Source organism: Polyodon spathula, chromosome 3 (genome assembly GCF_017654505.1).
Source record: "Polyodon spathula isolate WHYD16114869_AA chromosome 3, ASM1765450v1, whole genome shotgun sequence".
Lineage (NCBI taxonomy): Eukaryota > Metazoa > Chordata > Actinopteri > Acipenseriformes > Polyodontidae > Polyodon > Polyodon spathula.
In genome coordinates this window covers 15,010,305-15,036,789 of record NC_054536.1, presented here as the reverse complement: position 1 = coordinate 15,036,789, position 26,485 = coordinate 15,010,305, and the positions used below count along the sequence as shown (strand labels likewise).

Below are 26,485 nucleotides of genomic sequence, written 5' to 3'. Positions count from 1 at the left end.
GGAGGAATTCTCACTGGAAAGGGGCTCCAGCACATGTGGACCAAAGTGAAGAAAATGTAAGTGCTAAAAGGGGAGCAGTAAAAGAATAAATACCTACAGATTTTTTTAAGGTAGAATAAACAGGGTGTACAAAACTAATCATTTTCTTATCCATGTATCATTCATGGTATGTGGTTTCCAATCCTTGAAATTTGTCATTTTGTAAAAATATGTTCTCTTCTAAAGACCAGTATACCCCATAGAGATTTTTAAACAAAGGAAAATAGGGAGTTTTATTAGAGATGGTCCTCTCAATAAGCATTAAGACTTCACATTGCCATTAAACCTGTACTTCTCTGATACCAATTGGGTCTATACAATTTTAAGTGAATCAATTTAACAAAGTTCAACATAAAACAAAAAATGGCTACCAATATTAACTTAAAAGTAGTCTATGTGTTTCCTATAAAGCGATTTTTTTCTTTACAATTTTTGTAAAAATAATTCAATAAAAAAAATAAAATAAAATAAACCCTTTTTGTTCTTGAGAACAAATAGTTTTTATTTTTGTTTACAAAAAATGTAAACAAAAAAGGTGTTTCATAGGAATGTGAAGAACATTAACATCCCACTTATTTTTTTATGTAATTTTGTTTGTAGCTTTGGGTACATTACTTTGTTGGAACCGATAAAGTTAATTTCCCCCTTTTGCCAACAAGTCACATTCTCACATTCAGAGTGTACATGTATGACAAAGTAACTGTATCATACTAATGCTCAAAATGATAGAAACCCATGCATCTAACACCCCTTTACAACATCTTCCTCTCAATTACTTCACAAAAAAGAACTAACCAATTACTCGTTCAGCAATTATGAACCATACGATGAATACAAAAAAAAGTAAAATGTTCTCAATGAAAAATAACACAATATAAAAATTAAATGTGACATTAAAACTCTCTTTGGGGCTAACACCTCAATTCAATTAACAAGACAGGAGGTCAAATGCATCCACCAAGATTGAGGGGTTTTACCTGTATTTACAAGATGCTTCCACTTGGTTCCCCTTGAGGGCTTTTTGCATCATCACTGTGAGGCTAATTTGACTATTAATCTACACCTATGGGAGCTTTCCTGCAGACATTTGCGCTGTGATGCACTAGCTGATTGCTTCTGCTAATGAGATGCAGTGAGTGATGTTATTTTTTTTCTATTGGAAAGCGCTCACACAGAATACTTATCTTAAATCTCTCTTTGATGATGCAAAAATCATGTGTGGAACAAACTAGAAGCATCTTGTAATGGTATTTAGCAGAGAACATACTATCAACATACAATCCATCCATCCATCCATCTGTTATCATTCTGCTTCTCCTGGTGAGGGTCGCGACTGAACATACAATGTCGATCTCTTTATTTATTTATTTTTTTAAATAAAAGTCTCAAGGATGTAATGAAAAAAAAAACAGACAAGAAACAAAACACTATTTGGAAAGCAAATAACATCAATGATATGTGGCTGTAAGTATTATTTAAATTTTGTAAACCATATTTATTCTACCTTTAAATCTACCTCAATATGAAAACATCAACCTCAAAAACTAAGCTGGCTTACCAAGTAACACAAAAATGCAGGCTAGAATTGCAATGAGAGCTCCTCTGCTTAGGCTAACAGGAAGCGTGTAGGCCTCAGCAGTGCATGACATGGCATTCCCCTGTGTGTCACAGCTACACACACGGATCGTCAGGGTACTGGTACTGCTCTGCACAGGCTGTTCCCCATCTGATATTAGTATTGGTAGGTAATAAATGCTCCATTCTTGCTGGCTGAAACCTCCTCGTCGGGTCACTATCCAGGCTGTGTTGTCTAAAAAAAGAAGAATGATAATTACACCATGTTAGACTTCACACAATGTAAGTCATAAGATGTATTTCTATAGAAATGAATACTGAGAAAGTCACAAATTTCTTGCGCTTCCATATTGTGCTGTTTGCGTAATGTTTTAGGTTTTATAATTCCACAAATATAAAATATCAAAAAGTAGGTGGAAACATAGCTTTTAATAAGTCGGGTGCTTCTATTGATGAAAATTCAGAATATGTTTTGTTTATATAATTTTTATAGGGCCCAGTTTTCTACACTTTTTGTCATTATATATCTATATGTCTATATCTATATCTATATCTATATATATCTATATATATATATATATATATATATATATATATATATATATATATATATATATGTATATATAGATATAGATATAGATATATATATATATATATATATTTTGTAATTTATTTAGTCATCTTCAATTTTTTACCCCTGGTTTTCTCCCCAATTTATTGTGCCAAATTATTATCTGTATCCTTGGCTCACTGCTCGCAACCCCCCCCCCCCCCCCCTCCAAAACGTGCTCCTGCCAATCCTTCATTTTTCGCACTGTGGATCCACGGCGAGACCACCAGACCTATAGTGCCGGAGGACAACACAGATCTGGCAGCTCCACTGCAGAACCACAGGCGCTCTATCGGCTACAGGGGTTGATGATGTACGGTGAGTCATGGATTCCCCTGCTGACCTAAGCCCTCCCTTGCTCAGCCAATTATGCGTCGCACCCTCGGAACTCCTGGTCACGGTTGGCTGTGACATAGCCTTGACTCGAACCTGCGATCCCCAGACTATAGGACACATCCTGCACTCCACGTGGAGCGTCTTTACTGGATTCGCCACTCGGGAGCCGTCCTGTCATAACATTTTTTGTACTGAGGCACAGTTATTTTATTCAATACCTCAACACCGCCGAGGGCAGTAATGTAAATGATTAATTCTATCTTCTCTTATTACCTTGGTTGTCTCTGAGTGTGAAGTTACGGTTGTTAGCTGCCTCGGGTGCCAGGCTATAGTAGAAATGTTGACCTCCAAGTGGGTCATCTAGGTCCACGGCAGTTACTGTCTGAATCAGCTAAGGTCCAAACAAACACAATCGATGAGCATAACAGCCTTCTCATGAGCACACAGTATTACATTAATTGAACTACTGCAGGCTTAGTATTCTCCACTGAATTACAAGAATTGCATGCTGTCTATCCACAAATCATCCTTCTGATACATAGTGGAGCTGAAAATAATAGAAGCAGAACATATTATTTATATTATTATTTATTTACTTTGAGGTTGAACTTTATGTTCAGTTATTCTTTTATACTACATTGCACATTTGACTGTTATTTTTAAAGTTATTTCTCATATGGAAGCAGCATGGAGACTGGTGTATGCAAAATAACAGAATCTTGCTTGTTGCCAATGTTTTGTTGCCTCCACCTGCCAAATTCCATTGTGAAGTTAACACTTTTTTTCACAACAGCAGTGTAAAGTGAATAAGTGTATATATTTACAATTATTTTCGATCAAAAACACTGTAAAGCATATAATATTGTGCTGTATTTTACCTGTCCAGCTTTAGTGTTTTCACAGACAAAGGCTTCACTGTACTTTGCCAGCTCTGGCGCGTTGTCGTTAACATCTATGACTTTCACAGTGACTGACACACTTCCAATTTGTGAGGGGTTGTCTGATGTAACAAAAAGGTTAGATACAGCATTCATTCATTCAGTCTTTAGTATACAAGTATATACAAGTACATTAACAATATTAAACATAGGTTATATTATAGTACAGTTGAGTCATGACAGAAACATAAACTAAACTGTAGCAGCTTGAAACTATATTTAAAACACAAAACAAAACCAAAAAAAACAAAACAATGTACCCAGTTATCATGTACCTGTATGTGACTGTGAACCTTATTGACAAAACTTTAACTCATCAGTTATTTAAAGAGGATTTTCTTTTGATAGATAAAATCCACACCATCAATTGAAATTTGACTCAAAAAATATAATTTGGTAGCATTATGAAATAATTACATTGTAAAAAACATCCAAACTAGCAGTGCTGTCTTTGATATTTTCATTTAACCTAAACACTTCATTAAGAGATGCTTGGGGATCCAGTGGGCTGGGACAAGCACTGCTCTTTCATTTTCTGTTCTGTTTTTCTTGATTTTGCCTTTTGTCTATGTCCTTCTATTCTACAGCTTTCTGTCAGCTTACTCCAATGGTATTATAGTACATTGTTTGGGACTCTGCCAAGCCAGGAAAAGTTATTGTTTGACCTTGCTGTCGGCTACTTACTCATTTCCATAGCCATAACAGTAATGTTGTGCCAGGAGACCTCTTCGCGGTCCAAGGGCCTTGCAGTCATTAGAGCCCCTGATGTGATGTCGATGTAGAAGTATCTCCCAGGGTCACTGTTCCTCTCAATGGAATATCTTAGAAAACAAAACAGGGAAGCATGGGACTAATTCATGCCAGCATTAACTGCTTATTTACCTTTACTAATTTTAATTCACTGCTGGTGGTTGGCAGTTACATGACAAATACTGATATAGGTTGTGAGTCCCTGCTGAGTAATGCATATTCCCTGCCTAAATCATGACAACATGAACAGTGAATTCACACAATATATTTTCCCTTATACAAATATAACTAATTTCCCCCCAAGTGTATGTATTTATGTCTTTTCTAAGGTCATAATCTAAATGCACTCAAGCAAGGCCTGGCTGGAATGGCTGATACTGTGCCGACGAAGAAATCCCCTTAAGGGACATCTATTAATATAATTCCTTCATCACCAAAACAGTGAGAATATTATATTTCCCATAATGTAGAGATGTGTGTAGTTCTGAGAAAATAATTAATTTGATTACATGAAAGATTAGTCCTTTAACATTTTTTAAACCATATGCCCTTTTCTGTCGTATAATTGTAATTAATTGTCAATTTATTCCTTTCAAAACCATCCTGCAGTAGTGTTTTAGGATCCATTTATAGCACAGCTATGCCTGTGGCAGAATTTGTAAATCATCATTCATGCTCGCACACGAAATAAAGTATTTATCATATAGGCAGCCACGTGAAGGATACATTCATATGCTATATAATAGAAATTTGGGCATTTCTTTCTGATTGGATTATTTAATAGAATTTACTGCCTCCAGTGATTTATAGTCAAGTTGAAACTGAATAATTGATATGGCAGGCAGACAGGATTAACTCAAAAACACTGGAATCATCAGATAATGATGCACATATAATAGCCTGGCAACACTGCGAGCAAATGCAGTGCACAGCATACCACTTTTAGCGTGTACCTGAAAATAACACATCAGTCTTTCATCATCCATCCTACCCCAGAGTGTCGGACACAAACACGATGGACAGATGGGGCACCGAGTCGCAGACAAGCCCTATCAAGGTATGTGCATTCTAATGAAATAATAATTCATGTTGGGACCAATTTCATGAACACTGCTTGGGCAATATGAGCTCTGTCCTCTCGTGGGGAAAGGGCTTGTTAAGGCAGTGGTATCTGGCTGGGCGAGAGCCCCTTGGGAGGCAGGCGAGTGTCTCTAGCCGAGGTGTTCTTTCGGGCGGAGTCGACCATTAGACACAATGTGAAATGAATAATAGATATTGATGCTCGTCATGTTCATTGTGCATCAATGCGTAGATTAATAGGATGAGCGGGAGAAAGGCAGTGGGCAGGTGTATGTTAATAAACTATAATAATAACGTAAGAGACAGATTGGTGCTGGCAAACTAGCTATCAAATAATGGGTGTCCATCACTCACTCAATCACCAGTTCTCCAGAGCAACAAACCATCTCAAAGAATCCAATAGAAAATCTATTCAGAATACAAAAGATCTGGTCCAGACTTTCACCTTCCAAATCAACTGTCACAAGGAGTACTGGAGTTCCGTTAGCACTATGTGCCCAGATACTCTCCCATCAAGGACGTCCTAGAAACAATGCTGTCTCCTTTACCGTGGGTGCCTCCGGCATGGTGAAATCACCACCAAACCAGTTCCTTGATCCATTAATCAAACCCCTGCATTGGAGACCTTAAAATTCAATCTCAGGTCATGTATTCCGTACATATAAAGCATGTAAAATATGGCATTAATCATACTAATTGCCTTTCTGCTTCTAGTTGCTGAACCTTGGTCTCGGCTGGCTATCGAGGCGTCCTGCTGCAGTTCATATGGATCTTGGACTTCGGTCTCTGGTCATGTATCCAGCATTTAGAGTTCAGGGTGGTTTCAAATTTTCTTAAACAAAGTAAATCTGGTAAATCAAGGGAAGGAAAACTGTTCAAATTGCTTGCACTAATTATGTTTTCTGTCCCTACACTCCCATGCTGCGATATCTGGTCTCCAGACCCCAAACCTCAGCTCTGGACCTGCTGTTAACTGCGCAGAACCCGGCAGTCCAGGTCCTGGTTCTGTAAGACTCCAAGATCCCCAAAAAGGCAGCACTTCTTCCTCGAAGTATTCATGCCATGCCTTCAGGATTGGAGCTGCAACCACAGCTGCTCAGCGAACCATTCCTGCGCATGTCATTAAAAAAAAAAAGCTTAGCAGTGGTCCTCAGATGTTTATGACATCGACAATAGACTTTCACTGCCCAACAACACTCGGAACCTGCATCTTAAAAAAAGGACTTTATCCCAGGATCCAACCTTACCATATCCTTTCTTATATTGAAAGAAAAAACAAAATGAACTGCATTCTGCTATATGATGCCACCTATTATGTATAACTATGCTATATCATATATATATATATATATATATATATATATATATATATATATATATATATATATATATATATATATATATATATATATATATATATATATATTATATATTGTAAGGTAGCAGGGAGGGGGTTAAAATCCTTCCCTGCTAAAACATGTGAAAATGCACATTTGGGTGTTATTGAACTAATTGTTTAATTGTTTATTGCTTAATTGTGTTATTGTTTAGTAATCCCCTGCACCTGGTGGTAGTTGTAAATTAGAGCCAGGTGCAGGGTATTTAAGAGAGACAGGCAGGTTGTTCAGGGCTGCTGTGTGTAGGGAGGCAGAAGTTGTGGTCTGCTTCCAAGCAGTCAAGGTAAAGTGCTGTAGGAAACCGTGAGAGTTTGAGTTACAGGTAAACAGCTTAGCTGTCCTGGTTCAGTTAGGTTCCAGACTGTATAGTTAGTGCTCCAAGAAGGAGCTAGGTGTTTGTTTGTTTTGTTTAATTTTTGATTTTGTGGTTATTAAAAGTATGCAACAGCGCTAAGAAAATTTAACATCTGTGTCCTGGATCTACTTTGAAAGGGGCAACGAACGTGAAAAGTGAGTGGATCATTCACTATATATATATATATATATATATATATATATATATATATATATATATATATATATATATATATATATATATATATATATATATATATATTTATAATATATTTTTCATTTGTACATTGTATAAAAAACTGAATTCAGTATATTGTTTGTTCAGTATATAGCAGGTGGATTATGGCTCAAATGGTAAAATAATAAATCAGGCAGCTATTGGTAGATATTTATCAAAATTATTTCTGCAGTATAACACATGTCCAGGTGGTAACAATCAAATCAGTACCTCATCTTTTTAATTGGCCACTGGCATTAGGTAGCGGTCGTGCTCTAGAGCTTAGCAACGGTCGCAGGCTAGGGGTGGCACAAGTGTGCACCATTTTACACCTTGATCTGCTCTAGGTGGGTGACAACCATACAGTTGCCCCATCTTCATTAGATCAGCCCACTAAGGTTGCAGCCGTGCTCTAGACCGCAAGATCAATATTGCTGTCTCACCCCGCGCAGGGGGCAGCATCGGCTGCTGGAATGCTAACATGGTCTTGTCCAGCATACATCATCATGTAGTCAAATCATCTGGTTTTGAATTGTTTTAACTTGTATTTTGGGGAGATGCAGTCCTGCCTTTGCTTAACTAGCAAAGGCCAAGTATTTATCATGCAGGAGGTCAATTGGTTTGGCAATTTAAACAGCCTCGTGGGTTGGGGGGTTGGGCGGGGGGGTAGCTATCTGCCCCCTGCCCCCTGCCCCCTGCCCATGGATTTCATTGTCAGCCTCTCCACTTATCAGTGGAAATATTTATGGAAATATTTGACCAAAGATGTATTATATGTTAAATGTGTTATCCTAGAATGTACAATATGCATACAAGTGTTATCGTGTCTAATCTGTAATACATATTTTATCTATCGCATGAGTTCCCTGACTGAACTCATGTGCTCTGCATGAATTTACTAGTTGATGCTTTTGGGCACTAACTGTGTTAGCATATCGACACTGCCACCTAAAGATAACTTTCCAGAACTACATCCTTATTAAAGGGGAATGAGGAAATAACTGAAATTCTACTCACTTGCTCCTCACTTCAGTTTTTGTTTGGCTTATTTAACCAATGTATTCATCTTTACTTTTGACCTCTTTCAGTAAGTTCATCATTGTATACCATGTGTTGTATTGCTCAGACTTTGCCCAGTTGCAACCCCCGGCTTACCTCACAGAGTTATTAGACACATCTGGGTCCTTGGCAGAGACTGTCTGGAAGACAGTACCAATCTCCACATCTTCAGGCACCTCCACATAATAGAATTTGGAATCAAATTGTGGGAGCTCGTCTACATCCTCTACGCTGATGTGTACGATGGTTACGTCGCTGAATGGACCCATCCTCAGGAAACGGTGGTCCAGCTGTGTGTTGGCTCCCTCTACTTTTAAGGTGTAGCTCTTCTTACCTTCAAAATCTAGAGGCTGAAACACAAAGACAGGAATGAAGTTTGGTGCAGTTTCAAGCATCCTGAAGCCAAGTGGCTTGATACTGAAAAGGGTTGGAAGGTTTTTGGAAAGCGATTAGAAAGGGAGATTCAGGGGTTTCCAAGTATAGACTGAGCAGCAGAGGATCCCATGGCTTTGTACTATATAACTATTTACTTTCCTTGAAGCAGCATAATATGTGTGTTCAGAATATCTTAGGGTCAGGTTCATCATTTTGTATATCCTTTTAAAAATATGTTGTGGCTCTCCTAAGCTTGTGTGAAATAGCAACATAATGTACTCTCTGTACAAGCCATCAGGGTTATCTTATTAGTTTCATTTATGTTTACCTGCTTTCAGAGCTAACTTTTTGCCCAAAGGCTAGTTGCACTGTGGAGATACTAATGAATGAACAGATGTCACAGATAATTATGCAGATACTTAGCACACAGTTTCATAATTACCAGCAATTGTTTTTAAAATGGCCTAATACCAGACATTAATATTTAATATGGCTCAATGCAATTTTCGTTATAGGTTGAAATGTACCTGACTGCTTTGTAAAGGTCACATTTTTTAATATTTGGTAACTTGCCAAATGTTAAAAAGAAAATGCATCAACATTGCCTATATTCTGTGTTCTAATGGGGTCACACATATTACACCTTTTCTAGTTGACCTTTTCTGTTTCATTGCCAGGAAATTGCAACTGTTTTTTGAATATTTAATTTGAATGGAGAAATTGGGCTATCTGTTAGTTTCTAGTGGATGACCAGTTACTAAGTGACTGGTGTCTACTAAAATAACATTGCAGTTCCTTTGAAATATCTTGAGTTAGATTTAACATGGGCTATCTACTGGTTTTGCAGACTCTGATTAGCACTAATCTTGAATTATCTAATTTTACTTAATCTTGGATTACCTGAACCAGCCATACTGTATGACAGGTTATCCAAATAATTAAAGGAACATCAAGAAACAAAAAGCAATAAGACTGAAAGCTCAAAAACAATACTCAGGACGGTAGGGTTTCTGTGGAAGAGTTTTAAATAATTATTCAACTACAGTTGTCTGTTTCTTACTTTTCTGATGGTTATAATGCCAACTTGTTTTGTGGGATCAGTACTGATGTCAAATGTGTCTCTCCCGTCCCCATCAATGATGGTGTATCTCATTTCAGCATTGATCCCTTCATCCAGGTCCTTGGCCCTCACTTGACCTACTATGGAACCAACTGGGGATGACTCTGCCACACTCATCTGGTACAGCTCTGTTACAAAACAACAACAAAACGCTTTCAGGTTGTCTTTCAAATTCAGTCATGTTAACCAAAAGAAATATACTGACAGTCTTTTCCAATCTAAGGGTTTATTGTAAGCAGCCAAAGTGTACTGTTCACTGAAACTGTGAATACTGCACCTCATGTTTAGTCAAGAAAAACAAAAACTAGCAAGAGATAAGAATTGTCTAAGAAAATTATTAAACTAAATTGGTCATTGCTACCTGGCTTAAACAGTATACACAATCTAGGAGAGGTAGCAAATCGTGAAAGTGGTACAATAATCAAACACAAGCTGCATAAATAATGGAAACCTGTACTATACATATATTTATATAGGTTAGATCAATAATTCTACAACAATAAAGCAATTGGTGGTGTTTGTTACAATGATATGACTTCACCCCTGGGCAGAATAGAAAGAGTGGGATTTTGCCATGGCAACACCATTGGGTATGCCTTATTATAACCACGGTACCAATTATCTTAAACTGTTCAATATTCATTGACTGTACTTACATTATAATTTTTTTCATGAAAGCTTGTTTTTGTTTTAATAAATAGATCTGTTTTTAGGAATAAATGAATATGTATCATGTCTGTGATTATCTGATTTTATTCATAACACTTTTTTTTTTTTTTTTTTTTTTTTTTTTTTTTATTATACTGTGTATCCCATCCACACAGTACAGAAATAAAACATTATCTTGGGTTGTGGGTTAAAGGTCAGTGTAGAAACAAGTCTAAATGGAGTACCTGGATCCCAGAGAGTCAATAATATATCTGTTAGGATAAATTAGTTCTGGATCTATCCTGACGGACGGTGAATGGAAATAGCTTGCAATATAACCCATTGGGATTGAATGTGTTGTTTGGGCAGATGCTGAAAATGCTGGGGAGCAGGGACAAAAGACATTGGAAAGCACTCACTCTGTGCAAATTGTGGTGGATTATCATTGACATCACTAAGGGTGATATTGACATTCGTAGTCCCAGCTAAGCCTCCCAGCTGCCCGCCCATATCTTTGGCTTGTATAATCACTTCGTAATGCTCCTTGGCTTCCCGGTCCATGTTTGGCAGAGTCACTCGGATGATACCTGGAAGTTCAACAGAGTCCAGCCAGGAAATACAACTTAATAAACAAGCAAACCAGTAGAAAAGGCTATGTTTAATTTACCTCTGTTGAGAAGCATACCACTGTGACTCACATTGTTCCTTTACAAAGGCTTCCAGTGTTCTTCTATATTTATGTTGATCAGACCCTTGAATGCATTATATATATATAATATATATATATATATATATATATATATATATATATTGAACACTGATGAGCATGTGCCATGCATACTGGCACAGATTATCTTTGCTTCATTCAACAAATGGATTTTGTTCTAATCTGTTTACTCTGAGATATCTGAAGATACATTGAAATACATCAACGTGACCACCTGATGGCAGCATTAGCTACATTACAACGAGAGCAGTGCACATCTTAATGTGGGTACCGCTAAATACACATTATGTGTTAAAGCCATAAATCACAATCCTGGTCCAATTTTAAATACAAACATTAATAACCCAATACGTACTTTTTGCTTTATTTTTCACAAAAAAAGTATTCTTGAATAAATATAATTTACAATTTAAAACTAATTATGCTCTTATTAGGACGGAAGGCATTGTATTTTGCATCTTGCTCTTAATTGTACTGCATTCTTGATATGTATTTTTTGCATACATCTGTAAGTCGCCTGCTACAAAATAAATAATTTACTGTGTGTCACTGAGTACCTGTTCTGGGCTCCACAGAAAAGTAAGGCTGTCCCTGTAGGATACTGTAGACAACCCTGGCACTGTTGCCATAAGTGGGGTCATCTGCATCTGTAGCTGTCAATTGCAGAACAGAGGTACCTAAGGAAGAGCAAATGCATTACAAGTCATTACTTTGTGTTTTTTAAATGACTTTGGAATAATTAAGGACTGGTGTGTTGTTATTAAAAAAACAGCTTCTGCTTTTGGAATTCAATACACTGTATCTAATTGGTATTCTATATAACAACTTTACAAAGTAAAAGTAATCTGACTTAATAGATTAGGATTTCAAATAAACCTTGTCACATCACTGGAGCACTGTTTACATTTGAATTATTGCTTACCTATCACTGACATCTCAGGTACAGACGCTGTGTAGGGCCCATCCAGAAACTGGGGTTCGTTATCATTAATGTCCTGGATTTTAACAATGAACTCTGACTCGGGTTCCAAGGGCATGCCTGTGCGGCGTTGCAGTGCCTGAGCCCGTAGAATATACTGGGCTTTCACTTCCCTGTCCAGCCTCTGGATCGCATGGATATCACCGGTATTGTCATCTATAGTGAACATAGTGCCAGCTCCTTCTCCTGATAAGATGTATTTGATAGATCCATCCCCTCTGTCCATGTCTGAATGAAGCTTAAAATAAGATTTAAAAATAAGGTTTTATTCATAACAATGCACTTGCATAGTTACTGTTCTGCTAATTAAAAATATTATTTTGAAACCTGGGTGGAATTGGTAATGTGAGTACGTGACTGAGGAACTTGACTGTTCCGTCTGATAAGAAGAAGATACACATTGTTGTGAATGAGAAGAGTCCATTTGGCCGAGCAAGGGCTCATCTCTTTCAAACACAAATACATTTATCTGGTTTTTAAAATTGTTGATTGGTTAATTAAATGTTTGTTTGAAGAAAGGGGAATCTCAGTGCATTCCAACACTTCCTCAACCACAGCAATGTTTTGTTTATTAATTTTGTAAGATGTAATCAATAATGACAAAGAAACATTATGATCAATGTTTTATTAATGGAAAATGCAACTAACTACATATCTGAGAGGAGTGATTTAATTTTAATAATATATGAAGGATCTGTCATGGTAGAAAGCTGGAGCCATTTTAACTTAATTGCAACTTTACAACCAGTAAAGCTAAAAAAACGTATTTGATACCAAGAAAGTTTTGCATTATTTCAGCTGCTGACTGCAAAAACAATCCTTGGTTTTCAATATAAAATTCTTAGATCCGGAGTCTCACTATAATTTTACTTAATGGCAGTCCTGAGTGGCACAGAATCTCTCATAGATTAAAAGCCTGCTCTTGGTAATGAGTCAGAATGTGTCTGGTCATATCAGGATGATGATAGCAAAGCTATCCATTACCTAGTTCTTCTGTAGCTACCACTGGGAATCCCTCAAGCTATAGTTCTAAGACTACCACAATAAGTTATGCATTTCCTCAGGGGTGAACAATCCTGGCGTTATTCTTTCAAAGAAACTTGTCATATGTTATCAAATCAAATCCTATCTGATTGCAAGTAGGATATCATTTGCACCTTTGTTGAAGTTAGTCCCTTGATTTAGGGCATTGCTGCGTGGGTTTCTCAAAGCCTTTTTACACCATCACTGTAGCTGTTTAGCTGTCATGACAGCCTCCTGCTACTTTTCTAAGCCTTTCAGCTTTTGGTCTTATGTCTAGTTCTTATTATAACTGCCAGTACTGTTCACCATCTTTCAACAGTAATAATAGATTCAAAGGGTTTTTCTAGTACTGGTCAACTTATAAAGTATCTGAATATTCTACTTCAAGCTGTATGCTGTTCTTGGTTCATACAGCACATATTCCAAACCACCGTGTTACCTTCCTATATTTTGCACATACCTTGCCAACGTACAAAGGCTCTGAACCTGTGTATTCTTCCAGAACAAAAAACTGGTTCCAGATCCAGCCTCTCTTTACTCTTTGATGGTGCTTGAGTGTTTCATCAGACTGCAGCAACGTCTCATCTAATTGCTTTTCATTTTCCCCTCTAGTCTTCAGTGCTGGTTCCTCAGTCGTGGCATGTAGAAGGTGTGCCAGAATTGTTAAGCACAAGCAAAGTCTGCTTCTCAGCAAATGCTTCTCACCCATTTTCAATGAAATGGTGCTTTCTTCAACCAAAGGATTTTATTGCTGCACCAGAAAACAGCTTTTGAGAAATCTTCTTTAAGGTAGTCAATATGACAAAATTGGCTAAAACAAAATCTGATATTTTGAGATAGATTGTTCATATGTTGTTTATTCTGTTAAAAAAAGAACACAAAACAACATGTTTGTGTTTTTTGTTGTTAAAAAAACAACAAAAGCATTTTAAAAGCAACACAAATAACCCAAATTCTTATAGCCCTTATCAAGCCTTTTCATTTATAGGCCCAATACTGCTTGAAACATTGCCTGCATACAAAATGGTGTGATGTGACCAGTGATAAATTTTAGTGCCTACAAATTTACAAGACAGTACAAGACAAACACATTCACAGGAGCAGGTTCCTGGTGTGCTGGACCTGTATCTCACGGCTGGGAAACACCATTATAAACTGTGTTTTATTTGTATCCCCAAGACAGGTGCATGCAAAGTGCAGCTTGCTGAACATGTGCACCTCTAAATAACGGGACCTGGTAACCCCTGGAGATACACATTATAAATCCTTCTGAAAATATAATGTTTCGACTTTGGCTCTGTGATTTATTAGAAAATGATTCAGTACAATCAGCTTCTAGCTGTAGAGGGCTTCTATAAGATGGTAGATGCCTGCTGGAACTTCACAGCGTCAACTGTGAATCAAACTTAAAATTAATCGCACAAGAACTGACTTTTTCATTTTGACATTCCGTAATGAAAGCTCAGTTCTTCTATTGGACTGCATAGGTGAAATAGGTATGTATATATTGCATGGTATATGTTTTTCATTCGTAGTTGAAGTTAGTGCATACAAGTCACTCTGCAGTAGCCTGAACCTGAAGGCGGCATGTGTGTCGCCAGAAAGATAACAAAGGTATGTTCAAAACTGGAATCAGTTAGAACGGGTTTAAAAGACTAGTATAGGGTAATAAAAGTAGTTTAGAGTAATACAAATTAGTTAGCTATTATTGGGTAAGTCAGGGATGTTGGCAGCATGTGATATGTTAATGAATGCTTGTTTTGCTGTATAAGTAAGACCTGTAAAGCAGAAAACCTGTAATCTTTAGTTCCATTGAGGGTCACCCAGTACTTTAAGTTTCACTGTACTGTAATGCTGTTAGACTTCTGCTTTCTATGTAAAAAACTACTTTTGATGAGAAACATTACCTACAAGATCTTATTGACTTCTTTGATGACGGTAACATCACCTACAAACAGCAAATACTAAGCTAAGATACAATTGGTCCAAATTTATTTTATTGCCAATACCAGCCAATCAATTCCATGCACTGATGAAAGCAATCAGTCCTGTAACCGCAACTGACAAATCAGCCAATCACAGCCTGTCAGCTCAACTGGATCTCAACATCTTTCAGTAACATTGTTCCATTCTCATATCTAGCACTGTCCAGATACACTAGAAGCAGGGGTCTACATAACTGGTATGCAGGTATGCATGCAAACCATAAAAAAATGCAGACTTCCATATTGTTCTTTAAGATTCAAAGGCATACTGTCAGCACATTTTTAAAAAGAAAGCATGTTTCATAAAGGCAGCAAGGGTATTAACGCTTTCAAGGTGACCCATACCTGCCTGACCTCTGGATTTTTCCCAGTGACTCTGGGTTTTCTATTCAGTCTCAGGGTCTCCTGGCTCTGTCAATGATCTCCGGGTAACTGAGCTGATCATGACTAAATATGTCACTATATTTCACATAAGACTGGAGGGTTTCAATTTAACAACAGTCCCTCCCTGCTAGTGCTATCATTGGCTACTTCAAGTTTTTATAAAAAAAAAAAAAAATGAAGAGTGATAGGTGGAACCACTCCAGTTCATAACATCAGTAAATGTCTTTTAATGGGCACTTGAAACAACCAATGATATCAAGGAGCTCTGTTAAGCCTTCCATTCAGAGTAGAGGGAAGCAGCTACAGGAAGTGGCTCATTGATGCTTCGCTTCCCAAACTGAGTGCGGTTTTAATGTTTGACATATTTAAATGTGCGTTTAAGAAATACATTTATTTAAACATTTTACTTAAAATAATATATTTTCCCCCTTTAGTTATATCCTTATATAAATACTGTTGTGCCGTCAAGCTAATGTGTACAACAACACTACAAAGTGACAAAGTGTTTGGGTTTTTGCTTTTGAATCCCCGGGCGGCCAGATGTCGTTAGGATACTGAAATAAATAGAGAATGTGTGACGATTTGTTTAAAATTGTAATAACCAGCAATTCGGACTCCTACTTAAACATTCATGAACTATTGTTGTGGTCTCTGACACTGCCATCACAATCGTTTGAACTGTCGGAGGTGGAGCTAGACAATGACTTGGATGATGACCCCTGATTTCGGTTCGTAACGAACCATTTCTGCTGGTACTCACACGAGAACCTAATCATAAAAGTTATGTGAACCCCCGACTATGAGCAACTCTGACAAGTAAAAGTTTTTTGTTTGATAAAGGTTTTTTGTTTTTTGTGTTTTTTTTTTTTTTTTTTAATTTTTTTTAATCTAATTGTGTATGAGATCCTTTGTGAATTATTTTCCTAACACTTTTTTCAGCGAAAGTGTATCTGATGAATCATTACAAGTTCACACTAAATGTAGGGTTTGAAGTGTTGTTTTAAAGGAAATAATGATAAAAATCATTGAAGGCTCTTCCATATGGTAGTTGACCTTGACTTCTTCGGCTCAGGACACATAACTCCAGTTGCGTTCAAATGCCACACGGTAGAGCCTTCATCGACGGGCACTATCACTTAAGAAAATGATGGCAATCTGACATTTTACATTGGCATGTAAATAAATATGTAAAGAAGTGCAAACACAAGATACTTTACACTACCCATCACCACCCTCTCTTGGTTCTCTGCTTATAATCCTGTGCCAGCAATGTTCAGAACCATTAGGAAACATGGGGCCTTGGGGTTGACAACATGAGTATTTTAGAAAGTATAATTCAAAAAAAGTATTTTAAAAATAGCTTAAAAAAAAAAAAAAAAAAAAAAACATCTATTGTGTCTCACTGTCACTCTTAGAATTTCAATAGTCAGTTAATCATTATTTAATGGGGACAAAACATTTTGAGGCACTGGTGGGCAAGGCTCTATTGTTGGATGTCCCCACAATGAGTCTATCTCGCAATTCCACTCCAAAGACTGAATGACATGAGTGAGTGGAGGAATGCTGACCTCCATTAGTGGTCCTTTCTCCACATTCAAGAGGCCTGTTTGTTGTAATGAAGTCAAATTGGCCGGTGACCTCATTTAGGGTCACAGATTGCAGCCATTTATTTTCTTCTGTCTTGTTGTGTTTAATGAGGTGACATCACCTTATTGTGCTGCCAAAAATACTCTACACGTCTTTCTTTCTATAATATTATGCCTTTTCACTTGTGAAAAGCAGCATTTTTTTTTTTTTGTTTAAATAACCACACAAGTTGCTTGGAATATGTTACAATATGATAAGCTTGCTGAGATAAATAAAAGAATGCAAAGGCGTTCCAAACAATATGTTAAGCTATTAGTCTTGGGTCCAGAATTGCAAAGTGTTTTATGTGGAACAGCAGCTACTGCAGGACTGCTTCCATATTGGTTGCCGCAGATGGCGTTCAAGACTTAGAAGTCCAATGTCCTCAGCTGTCTAATACTCAAGCTGTCTGAACCAATTGTATTTGCACAGTAATTACAAACAATTTAGCATATTTCAAATTTAGCAAGTGGAATAGAAAATGCAAACAAACACCATTTCTTAAAAATACAGCTATACAAAAAGAGAATTCTTATTGAAGGCAAATATAAACTGATCTATCAATCTATGCGGATGTTGATACTGTGTTGTTATAAGCTTTGTTGCTGTTCCCCTTAATCAATTTCCATGGAACAGATTTAAGAAGCACAGAAGCAGAAAAAAGCCAATGCTATCTAGAAAGGCCCACATTGAAAAGTTAAAAACTGTGTCATGTCTAATTTGTTAACAACAATCAATTTCTCATGGTAAAAATTGCCACCATGGATGCAGTTCATATCTTTGACCCCAGGAGCACAAAATGAAGTCCTTTCTCATCAATTCCTTTGTGTTGTTCATTCTTGTTTCCAGTTCCATTGCCTAGGATAATTTTCTCTGTCCTTGTCCTTGCTGCAAAAAGTTGCATGCAGGTTTTCCAGTCACTAGTTATAAATGGCGCTTTTAAGTCTTTCAGGAATATATGAAGACCCCCTTTTATCAGACAAAGATGCACCACCCTGTAGAAGAAAACCCAGCCAGGAATCTAGTTTTAAAGCAAAAAAAAAAACAGTAACTACAAATGAATAAACTGGTGAGAAACATCCCAAGCTGTTACTTTCATCTACGTTCAAGTTTAAGAAATCTCTATGAAGGAAAGAGAACAGCACATTAAATTGTTATTTTCAAAAGGCACATTTTAGCAATGGGATGCCTCTTACTCTCTGCACCATGTAGGTTCAGAAGAAAGGCTTGAATCACAATAATCTGCTTTTACCTCTAGAGTGTTTTTTTTTTTTCAGAAAGCAGCAACCGCTATGCTTTGAACCCGCCACGCCCTGCTTTAATTGCTCTATGCCCTGTTCTCAATGGAACCTGTCTCTTTGGTGCATCATTCTCCTTTTAGGAGGTTTAGTATAATATGTTCTTAATTATTTTTTTGCACCTGATCTGTAACTCAAGAACATCAAACTGGGAACGGATAACTAAGCCTTTTCCCCTGCACAGAGCCACCCACACCTCCCCTGTTTCCTTGCAAAAAAGCCTATTTTACAGGCTTTTTAATCATTTGTTTATTACTGGGAGGGATAAAAGAACATCGTCAGTTATGAAGAAATTGAATCAAACCAACTTTCATTCATATCAAGCACTGGTGCATGGAAAGGATGCCATTGTGAATAAGTGTCATGAGGAAAGTTTGCAATCAGTGTCATTTTGGACATAAATTAAATCTGTGAGGTAATTGTGTATGTGTGTGTGTGTGTGTCCTTGTTTTAGTGATGAAATAGGATATGAATGGATTAGAGAAATCATCAGCCAGTTACCGTTCAGAAAACTGAATTCTTTGAAAAGATGAACTTATTTAAAAGACGTGGGGAGGGTTAGCTTCATATCAAAAAAGTTCAGCAGCTTTTAAATCTTTAATCTCCTTCTCAGAAACAACTAAAAGTGTGTAGCTCTTTGTACTATATGGAAATGTGATTGCTGATCATTTTTCATATAAAAACTCATTAGGACGTTTCAGTTTAATGTTTTAGAACACTGTAGGGCAGATACAGTCCTTTATTGAGTAACCCTTAACCTCTTTAAATTGCAGTGATTAAAGCCTCTGCAGTGAATTTCAGATATGCAGCTCTTAGGTCAACACAATCAGTGCAGCTTGTTCTATCAACCTAAATTCTACAAAACAAGTAGAAATCATACATTTCTATTGGAAATGGTATATTTATATGTTATATGTTCATTCCATAAGCTTCAAAACTTATGTATATGCTACATCTTTGAAAACATATACTGCAAATGTTACCAAACAATATATTTAAATATTTAACAAAGACCACATCTGACCAAAAACAAAATGCACGCTTGAAGGTTGTCCATTTGTAAGTATCAGTTGCAATTTCCTGATTTAAGATTTCAGCTACGTTATATTTATTTTTATGTTAGGACTCAAATGCCTGAATTTGTAATGTAACCCATGCTGTGCGATAAACGACTTTGTGTCACTAGTTAACCCTCATATTGGTATATAAACATGTAATTAATTAGTTAATTAATTAATTAATTAGAGTAAGCTTCAAATAATTGTAGACTGAAAGTATTCCGTATTGAGGTTAGCAGTAAAAGTAAAACTTCATGCTTAAGGTTTAAATAAAATAACACAATAAAAAAACTCAGCCTTACCTTGTTACTTTCGTGACGTTCCTTGCCAGATTACTTTTTTTACAGCATATTTTCAATTGTATTTGACCTACAACTACAAAACTAACACAATTATCTGGTTCCTAAAACTTCTGTCTCTTAAACACAATTATCTTTTAAAAGTTCTTCCTCTTTGGTACACTGCAAAATTCTTTTCACAAGAGATCTCTAAGAGCCAATCAGAAAAAAAGCCCTTTTCTTCTTTCAATGAAAAAGCAATCCTCATGGTTGTAACATCATCCTGCAATCTGTGACACCAGTTACAGAGAGGCGCTCATGAGAAGATGGTGCCGGGACACAAGCCTCATGGGCGGCACTTACAACAAAGGTAGTCATGGCATGTTTGGGTATTTACAAGAGAATAAAGCACCCTATGGAGGAAACAGTTATTTCCTTAAGCAGCGAAGATGAAACTAAAATCATCATACCAACCAACTTTCATACATTTTAATGAGATATGTGGTACACTATTGGAACTGAAGAGAGATTTATGGGCATAAAAGATTTAGCTAAAGTACTTATTTCATTTTTCAGCTGTCTACCAAAACTGATGCAAAGCAATTAATTTTGGAAACTGGTACATGGCACTGGAAAGTATGATTACTAACACACACAAAGCAACTGCAGAAAAATAATGATGTCATTTTCCCTTTCTTTTATTAAAGCTTTACAATAAATGTGATGTATAAAGATAGATATTATTTACAGTAGTTTCCTGGACCAACATTGACTTAACAGTACCACACATATGTAAATATAAATAAAACATCAGAACCACACTATATACATCAACCTTTGAAAGTGAATGTATGTATGTATGTATTTATTTGTAATATGTGAAGAATTGTGAGATTGTGTTTGTTTTTTTAATTATTAATATTAGGGCAAACATTTGCATGCTAAGTACAAAAACAAACAAAGATACTTAATAACTGGTGAATATGATATATATGTAAATAAGTATAAATGCATATAGATGTATGCACTGCATATTTAATAAAAGCCTGACTGAAAGGGTGCAAGTACATATTGTATTTACAGAATGTGGTTAATAATGCAGTATTTCATGGTCAATCAAAGTGTTTGTTAATAAATTTAATATACACCTAATTTTCCTGGTGTCACAAAAACTTTTCCACTTCTGTGTAACTAAAAACAGAGGGGTATGAAGCAACATTTAAAAACAACTTTTCATCTGTCTTCCTATTGTGTATATTGTGAACCCTGCCTAGTTTAGTGCAATTCTTCTATCCTGCTTCATACCCTTGTTTCCCAATGACTTTTTAAAGTTACTTAATCTTTCTGACAGAGTAATTTATCCTATTGTTGAAGATTAAAACACAGATAAAAGCAATACCATCCATAGGTCCAGATGGTCAAAAGGTTTTTCTCTCAATCAATTCAAGATATTTTTTTATGGTCTCTGTCATTTGGCAGCCTATTCTTCTCTTCCTCCCTCAATTCCTGTACTTCAATAAAGATGTGACTGGTTAGTGTCCTAGCCAATCTGTCCTTTAATGCCTGGCTACATCCTCAGAAAAGCAGGGTCCCCTTTGTTTGGTCCCTGCATGGCTGGGTGGCATTCTACATCAGCAAGCATGGCTTCCACCACAGTTGGAGCTTTGCAATAATTGCCAGAACAAATTGAACTGGGGCTTATCAGAGCCCGCTCTTTTCAGTGGGAAAATTGAGGTAGTCCCAAGAACAAGACCTACCGGGGCTTGTGACAATACAGTGTAGAAATAGATTGGATACAGCCAGCACGGAGCTGTGTACCGGACAACATCAATGATATATGCCAGATGTAATAAAGACATGTTAGTTTGTGGATGAACACAACCCTAAAACTGACAAATCCTGCTTTAAACACGTAGGATCACAATGAGGAAAAAGATGACGACCATGATATATATATATATATATATATATATATATATATATATATATATATATATATATACACACACACACACACACACACACACACACACACACACACACACACAATAAGGATAACTGTTGTTTAAACCTTTTAAACCAACCCTATCTACAGTCGTTACTAGGGGCCTAATTGAAATTAACTTCTGATATTTTGTTTGTACTAACGTATTTTCTATAGCATTATGCTGTAGTCAGTGAGGTCCTTTTAACAATGTAAACAGCAGGGGATGTTACTAGTGCTACAAGCAAACATGTTCTATCATGAATATTTTTCTATCATAGTTTATGTTTTACTTTGAATATTAAAAATCAGCCCAGGGGGAAACACCAGAAGGATTAATATTGATTTATAGAGGTTTAGAAGTCAAATGGACCTCTTCTGGTGAAAGAGGGAACTGCTGCATGGAAAGCTTAGTCACGTCTGATGAGCACAATATAAATTTGTAGTAGAAACTTTAACGGTCATTGAAGCCTTATAAACCCTAGTGTGTTTATCTTTAGTAACAATGGAATTTAAATTTTGAATTTTGAATTCAGTTACAAACTGCAAATGGAGGTTTATTGTAACAAATAAAATACTATTTCCTTCAGCGGTGTTTTACAGCATGATTATCTTCAAAGATAAAAGCAAAAATGTATATTTTCGGAATTTGAGATACCTTTGAACATGTCTTACATTTTTTTGTATTATAATGGCATTACAAAGCTGTTCTAAAATACAAATGCATGTTTTTCAGAGAAAAGTGTGTATTATACTTACATTACAGAATAAAACATTACTAAGATGGACTAAATGAAAAATGTCAATGGCCAGTGGATCCGAGTGCCAATATAACAACAACAATCAATTTACTAAAACCCTGCAGTTGTAAGGTGTTTGAACCCCAGCTCCTGTACACGTCTGTGAGAACTTATTCATTAATCTGGTTGATGAGCCTGCTTTGTGGGCTGGCTTATTGCAGTAATGGGGTCTTTAAGAAGATGTCATTAAAGCAAGTTATTTAAGCAATAGCAACAGGCCGTATAGAGTGTACAAAGAGATTAGAGGTTATTGATGTCATTTAGTTTTCTTTACCCGTATCTTAGTAAAAGGATTTCAGCCCAAATAAATGTGACAGTTACAAAACCTTCTGTCTCGATTGGTGAAGTGGACTGTGTGTTAACTTTGAAAGCCTTCAAAGGGCTGTCTGCTTTCTAGTAGATATAATAGGTGTAACGGTTTTCTTTAAGCATTTTGCTTTCAGGAATGGAAGTGGCTGCACCTGTACTTTGATCTGAAGACTGCTGACATTATTTTTCATCATTTGATGAAGTGAAGATGTATTTAGAAACATAATTAATTTGAGCTTACCCAATGCTGAATAATCTTGTTTTTATTCTGTATGGGGTAAAAGGGCTTATCAACTCCACATGCATTTAAGAACAGTATTGTGTGAATACCAAAGATAGAGATTTGGGACTATTTTTTGTTTTCACAAATTGATAATATATTTATATACTGCAAAGCATTTGCAAAAATAGCATTCTTTTGACTAGTTAGTAAGAAGCCATTTACAGGCAGAGCCTGTGGAACTCTTATGTTCTTTATCAATCTATTGTCTCAACACCTGGTATTAATTCATTCAGAAACCACATTATTTCAACACATGCTTACATTTTTGCATAAAGCTGAATTGAATGGAACAAGGTTCTCAGTCATTCAATTAACTTGCACATTGGGAAGGAGTTGTTCTGATGCAAAGATCCATTAAAGACATTAAGAATAAAGGTGATGTGAAAGGTCCATCATTCAAAAGAGAATGCCAGAGAGCATTTTAATTAAAATGAGGAAACAATAGATGCATTTGCTCCATTATAAAGATATGGCATTTGCTATGAATGTTTTCCTGTCATATTAATTACAATCTTATTTACTCTACAAATCAATCCCATTGAGCCAGACAATTAATTTTGTAGCACAGAAACCTTTAGCCATTTGCATTGACACTGCTGTAAATGTAAAAAAAGTAATTAATCTGATTCCAGGTGCCTGTAGTAAAAATAGGTACCGGAATGCTTTTATTCATTATATTTTATTCAGCTATACACAATTTAAAATCACCCAGGACACTGGACTATGCAGAAGGAGTGTACACTATATAGTACTGTATGTGTATCATTTTTCTTTTAAGTATGTTGTTTTCAGGACAGAAGTGATTGCAATTGAAGCACTTTAATTTGATTTCAGATATATTCAGAAATGTAATTAATTTGAGCTTACCCAATGCTGAATAATCTTGTTTTCTATTCTGTATGGAGTAAAAGGGCTTATCAGCATTGTATGAATACCGAGGATAAAGATTTTCTTTGGCAAATGTTTTCACACATTGGTCAGCAAATATCTGTTACAGAGCTGCAATATAAGCAATCTAGTGCCCTTTTTTGTTATTTTCTTTATTTATTTGTATAAAGTTAAAGACTATTACCCTTTACATCTGAAACACCTACGGGGACTCTTTAGTCAATACTAATAAAAGTAAAAACACAATATTTGTATTGGGATCATTCTAGTATAGAGGAAAGAACTTAATTGTAGAATTTATGGATTTTTCAATACTGTCATTTTACAAATGTTCTGATATAAACAGCAAATGTTATTAATACTGTTGCCTTTCAAATCAATAAAACCACTCAAGATAAATAAAAATCCTTTTTAGTTTTTTTTTAAAAGTTATAACAGAAACAAATACACTATATAAGCTCACTTGTTCCAATAATCACATAATATTATTTTTTTTATTTAGGCCGACAACATTTGTAGAACCAGGTCTTCCATCTGTCTGATTGCAGAGAAAACCACCAGTGTTTGTTCACAGACCCAGTTCTGTGTGTCTCACCTTACACAATAAAGTAGCATTAGCATAAAATATGTATAAGGCTGATTTATTGGGATGTGACATGTACTCATGTATGCTCAACATCCTGGAGCTTTTTTTGCATTTTGTTAAAAGACACTTGACATACTTAGAGAACTGTATAGAGTGAGTTGATTTGCCAGCTTTAAGGTACACTTGTTGACATATGTTCATCTTTCCTTAACTTCAACATGTGGAAGAGGCAACCTGTCTTGAAAATTATGAAAGGTGCACAGCCAGGAGAGTCAGAAGAACAAAAAAATCCCCTTTCCCTGTACCGTGTATATGCCTCAAGCTACTTCATTTTCGCTTTCTTTTAAATCAGCAAGAGTAAACCCAGAGATCAACAGCTGTGTCAGAGCAAACGTTCCAAAGTCAATGTGCAATTGTCTTAGCATATTACCATCCCTGACATAGAAATGTAATAATTTCTTAGGTGCACACCAACAGTCTTTCAAAAACCATTTGTTGGTTTCCAGCACCTGTAGGAATCAAAAACAGGGCACTGCGTTCACGTTTAATAAGATGTTGCTTTATTGTCTTTGAAGGTTCTGCCTCATGTTTTAAAAAAGTGACAAAGTCCTAAGTGACTATAAGGGGATACTGTTATTATTATAGAAAACCCAGGGAAGTTTAATACCCTTCAATTTAGTATACATTACCCGGTACCTGGCTCAATACCTGACAGTGAGTGCAGTCAGTCAATCAGCATCACAAAACAGCACTTTTTTATTAACATTTTTCATATTCTAAGGGTAGGTGTACTAAAGTGTTGTGCAGGTTGCAATAGTTGCAAATGACTCGGAAGTCTTGGGTGAAATGTACTAAACAAGCGGAATGCTATTTGCAACTTTTTGAGGAATGCTTTGTGGCAGCAGTTTCTGTTAGCGATTTAAGCGTAGATGAAAATGTAATGGATGTTCCTGAATACATTTGCAAAAAGGGGGTGGAGATAGTGAAGCCCCTTGAAACACTGAACCCTTTGAACCATTTGCTTCACGAAAGATTCACTGATCCGAATCACCTGAAGCACTTCATTCTCCATAGTGACATGTATTGGTAAAGCTGCGTCATTGAATATACTCAAGAGTTACATAGACTTATTTCCAAGGAGAACGCATTTGAAATTGTGATCTGTAGCCTAATGTACACGATAGACTTTGTAAAGCATGCTTTTACACTGTCATTTTTTTTTTTTTTTACTTAATGTCTTACTGTTATATGGTTATATATCAACCACACATGTGACTATCCCGAAAACATAAATAAAGAAATAAATGATCATACTTGAAATTTAAAATTGTTGTACAATTGAAAACACTATAATGTTACTTTAGAAAAGAAGGCATATGCTGCTGTTCTTTTTGGTTTGAAAAATACATAACTAAAATGTTTGATAAAAAGACATTTTTGATAAAAACAAAATGCAGCATCTTGATTAAAAAGAAAAAAAAAATACAGGAACTGCACTAAATGTTTCATTTGTTGCTCATTTGAAAAACTATAACATAACATTATAACAAATGTATGGGAGGAGGACCCCACAAATAGTTTTGTGTGTAGGCTATATAGCCAAGTTATATATAAAAATAAATAAAATAAAGACTTAAAGCCTCACTGACACAGCGAACCTGCTAAAGACAATGATTCTGGTTCAGCCAGATCACGTGATGTGTTGCTTCATGCAAACCAATTGAACACTATTTGCTTCATATGGTTCGAGACGGGTTGCGTCCTTTGTTTGCTTCACAT

At 36.1% G+C, this 26,485-nt stretch overlaps 1 protein-coding gene across 1 annotated transcript in view; it reads right to left on the bottom strand.

Moving 5' to 3' along the window:
• LOC121312749 (cadherin-20-like) overlaps positions 1 to 26,485 on the bottom strand; it is a 44,676-nt gene that overhangs the window by 6,082 nt on the left and 12,109 nt on the right. Inside the window, exons 2-11 of the mRNA XM_041244479.1 lie at positions 13,688 to 14,088; positions 12,148 to 12,442; positions 11,783 to 11,902; positions 10,918 to 11,085; positions 9,791 to 9,978; positions 8,452 to 8,705; positions 4,183 to 4,319; positions 3,439 to 3,560; positions 2,834 to 2,951; positions 1,598 to 1,849 (exon numbers count right to left, since the gene is read on the bottom strand). Coding sequence (XP_041100413.1) covers positions 1,598 to 1,849; positions 2,834 to 2,951; positions 3,439 to 3,560; positions 4,183 to 4,319; positions 8,452 to 8,705; positions 9,791 to 9,978; positions 10,918 to 11,085; positions 11,783 to 11,902; positions 12,148 to 12,442; positions 13,688 to 13,936 — 1,903 coding nt within the window. The 5' untranslated portion in view covers positions 13,937 to 14,088. The remainder of the gene's footprint in view (positions 1 to 1,597; positions 1,850 to 2,833; positions 2,952 to 3,438; positions 3,561 to 4,182; positions 4,320 to 8,451; positions 8,706 to 9,790; positions 9,979 to 10,917; positions 11,086 to 11,782; positions 11,903 to 12,147; positions 12,443 to 13,687; positions 14,089 to 26,485) is intronic.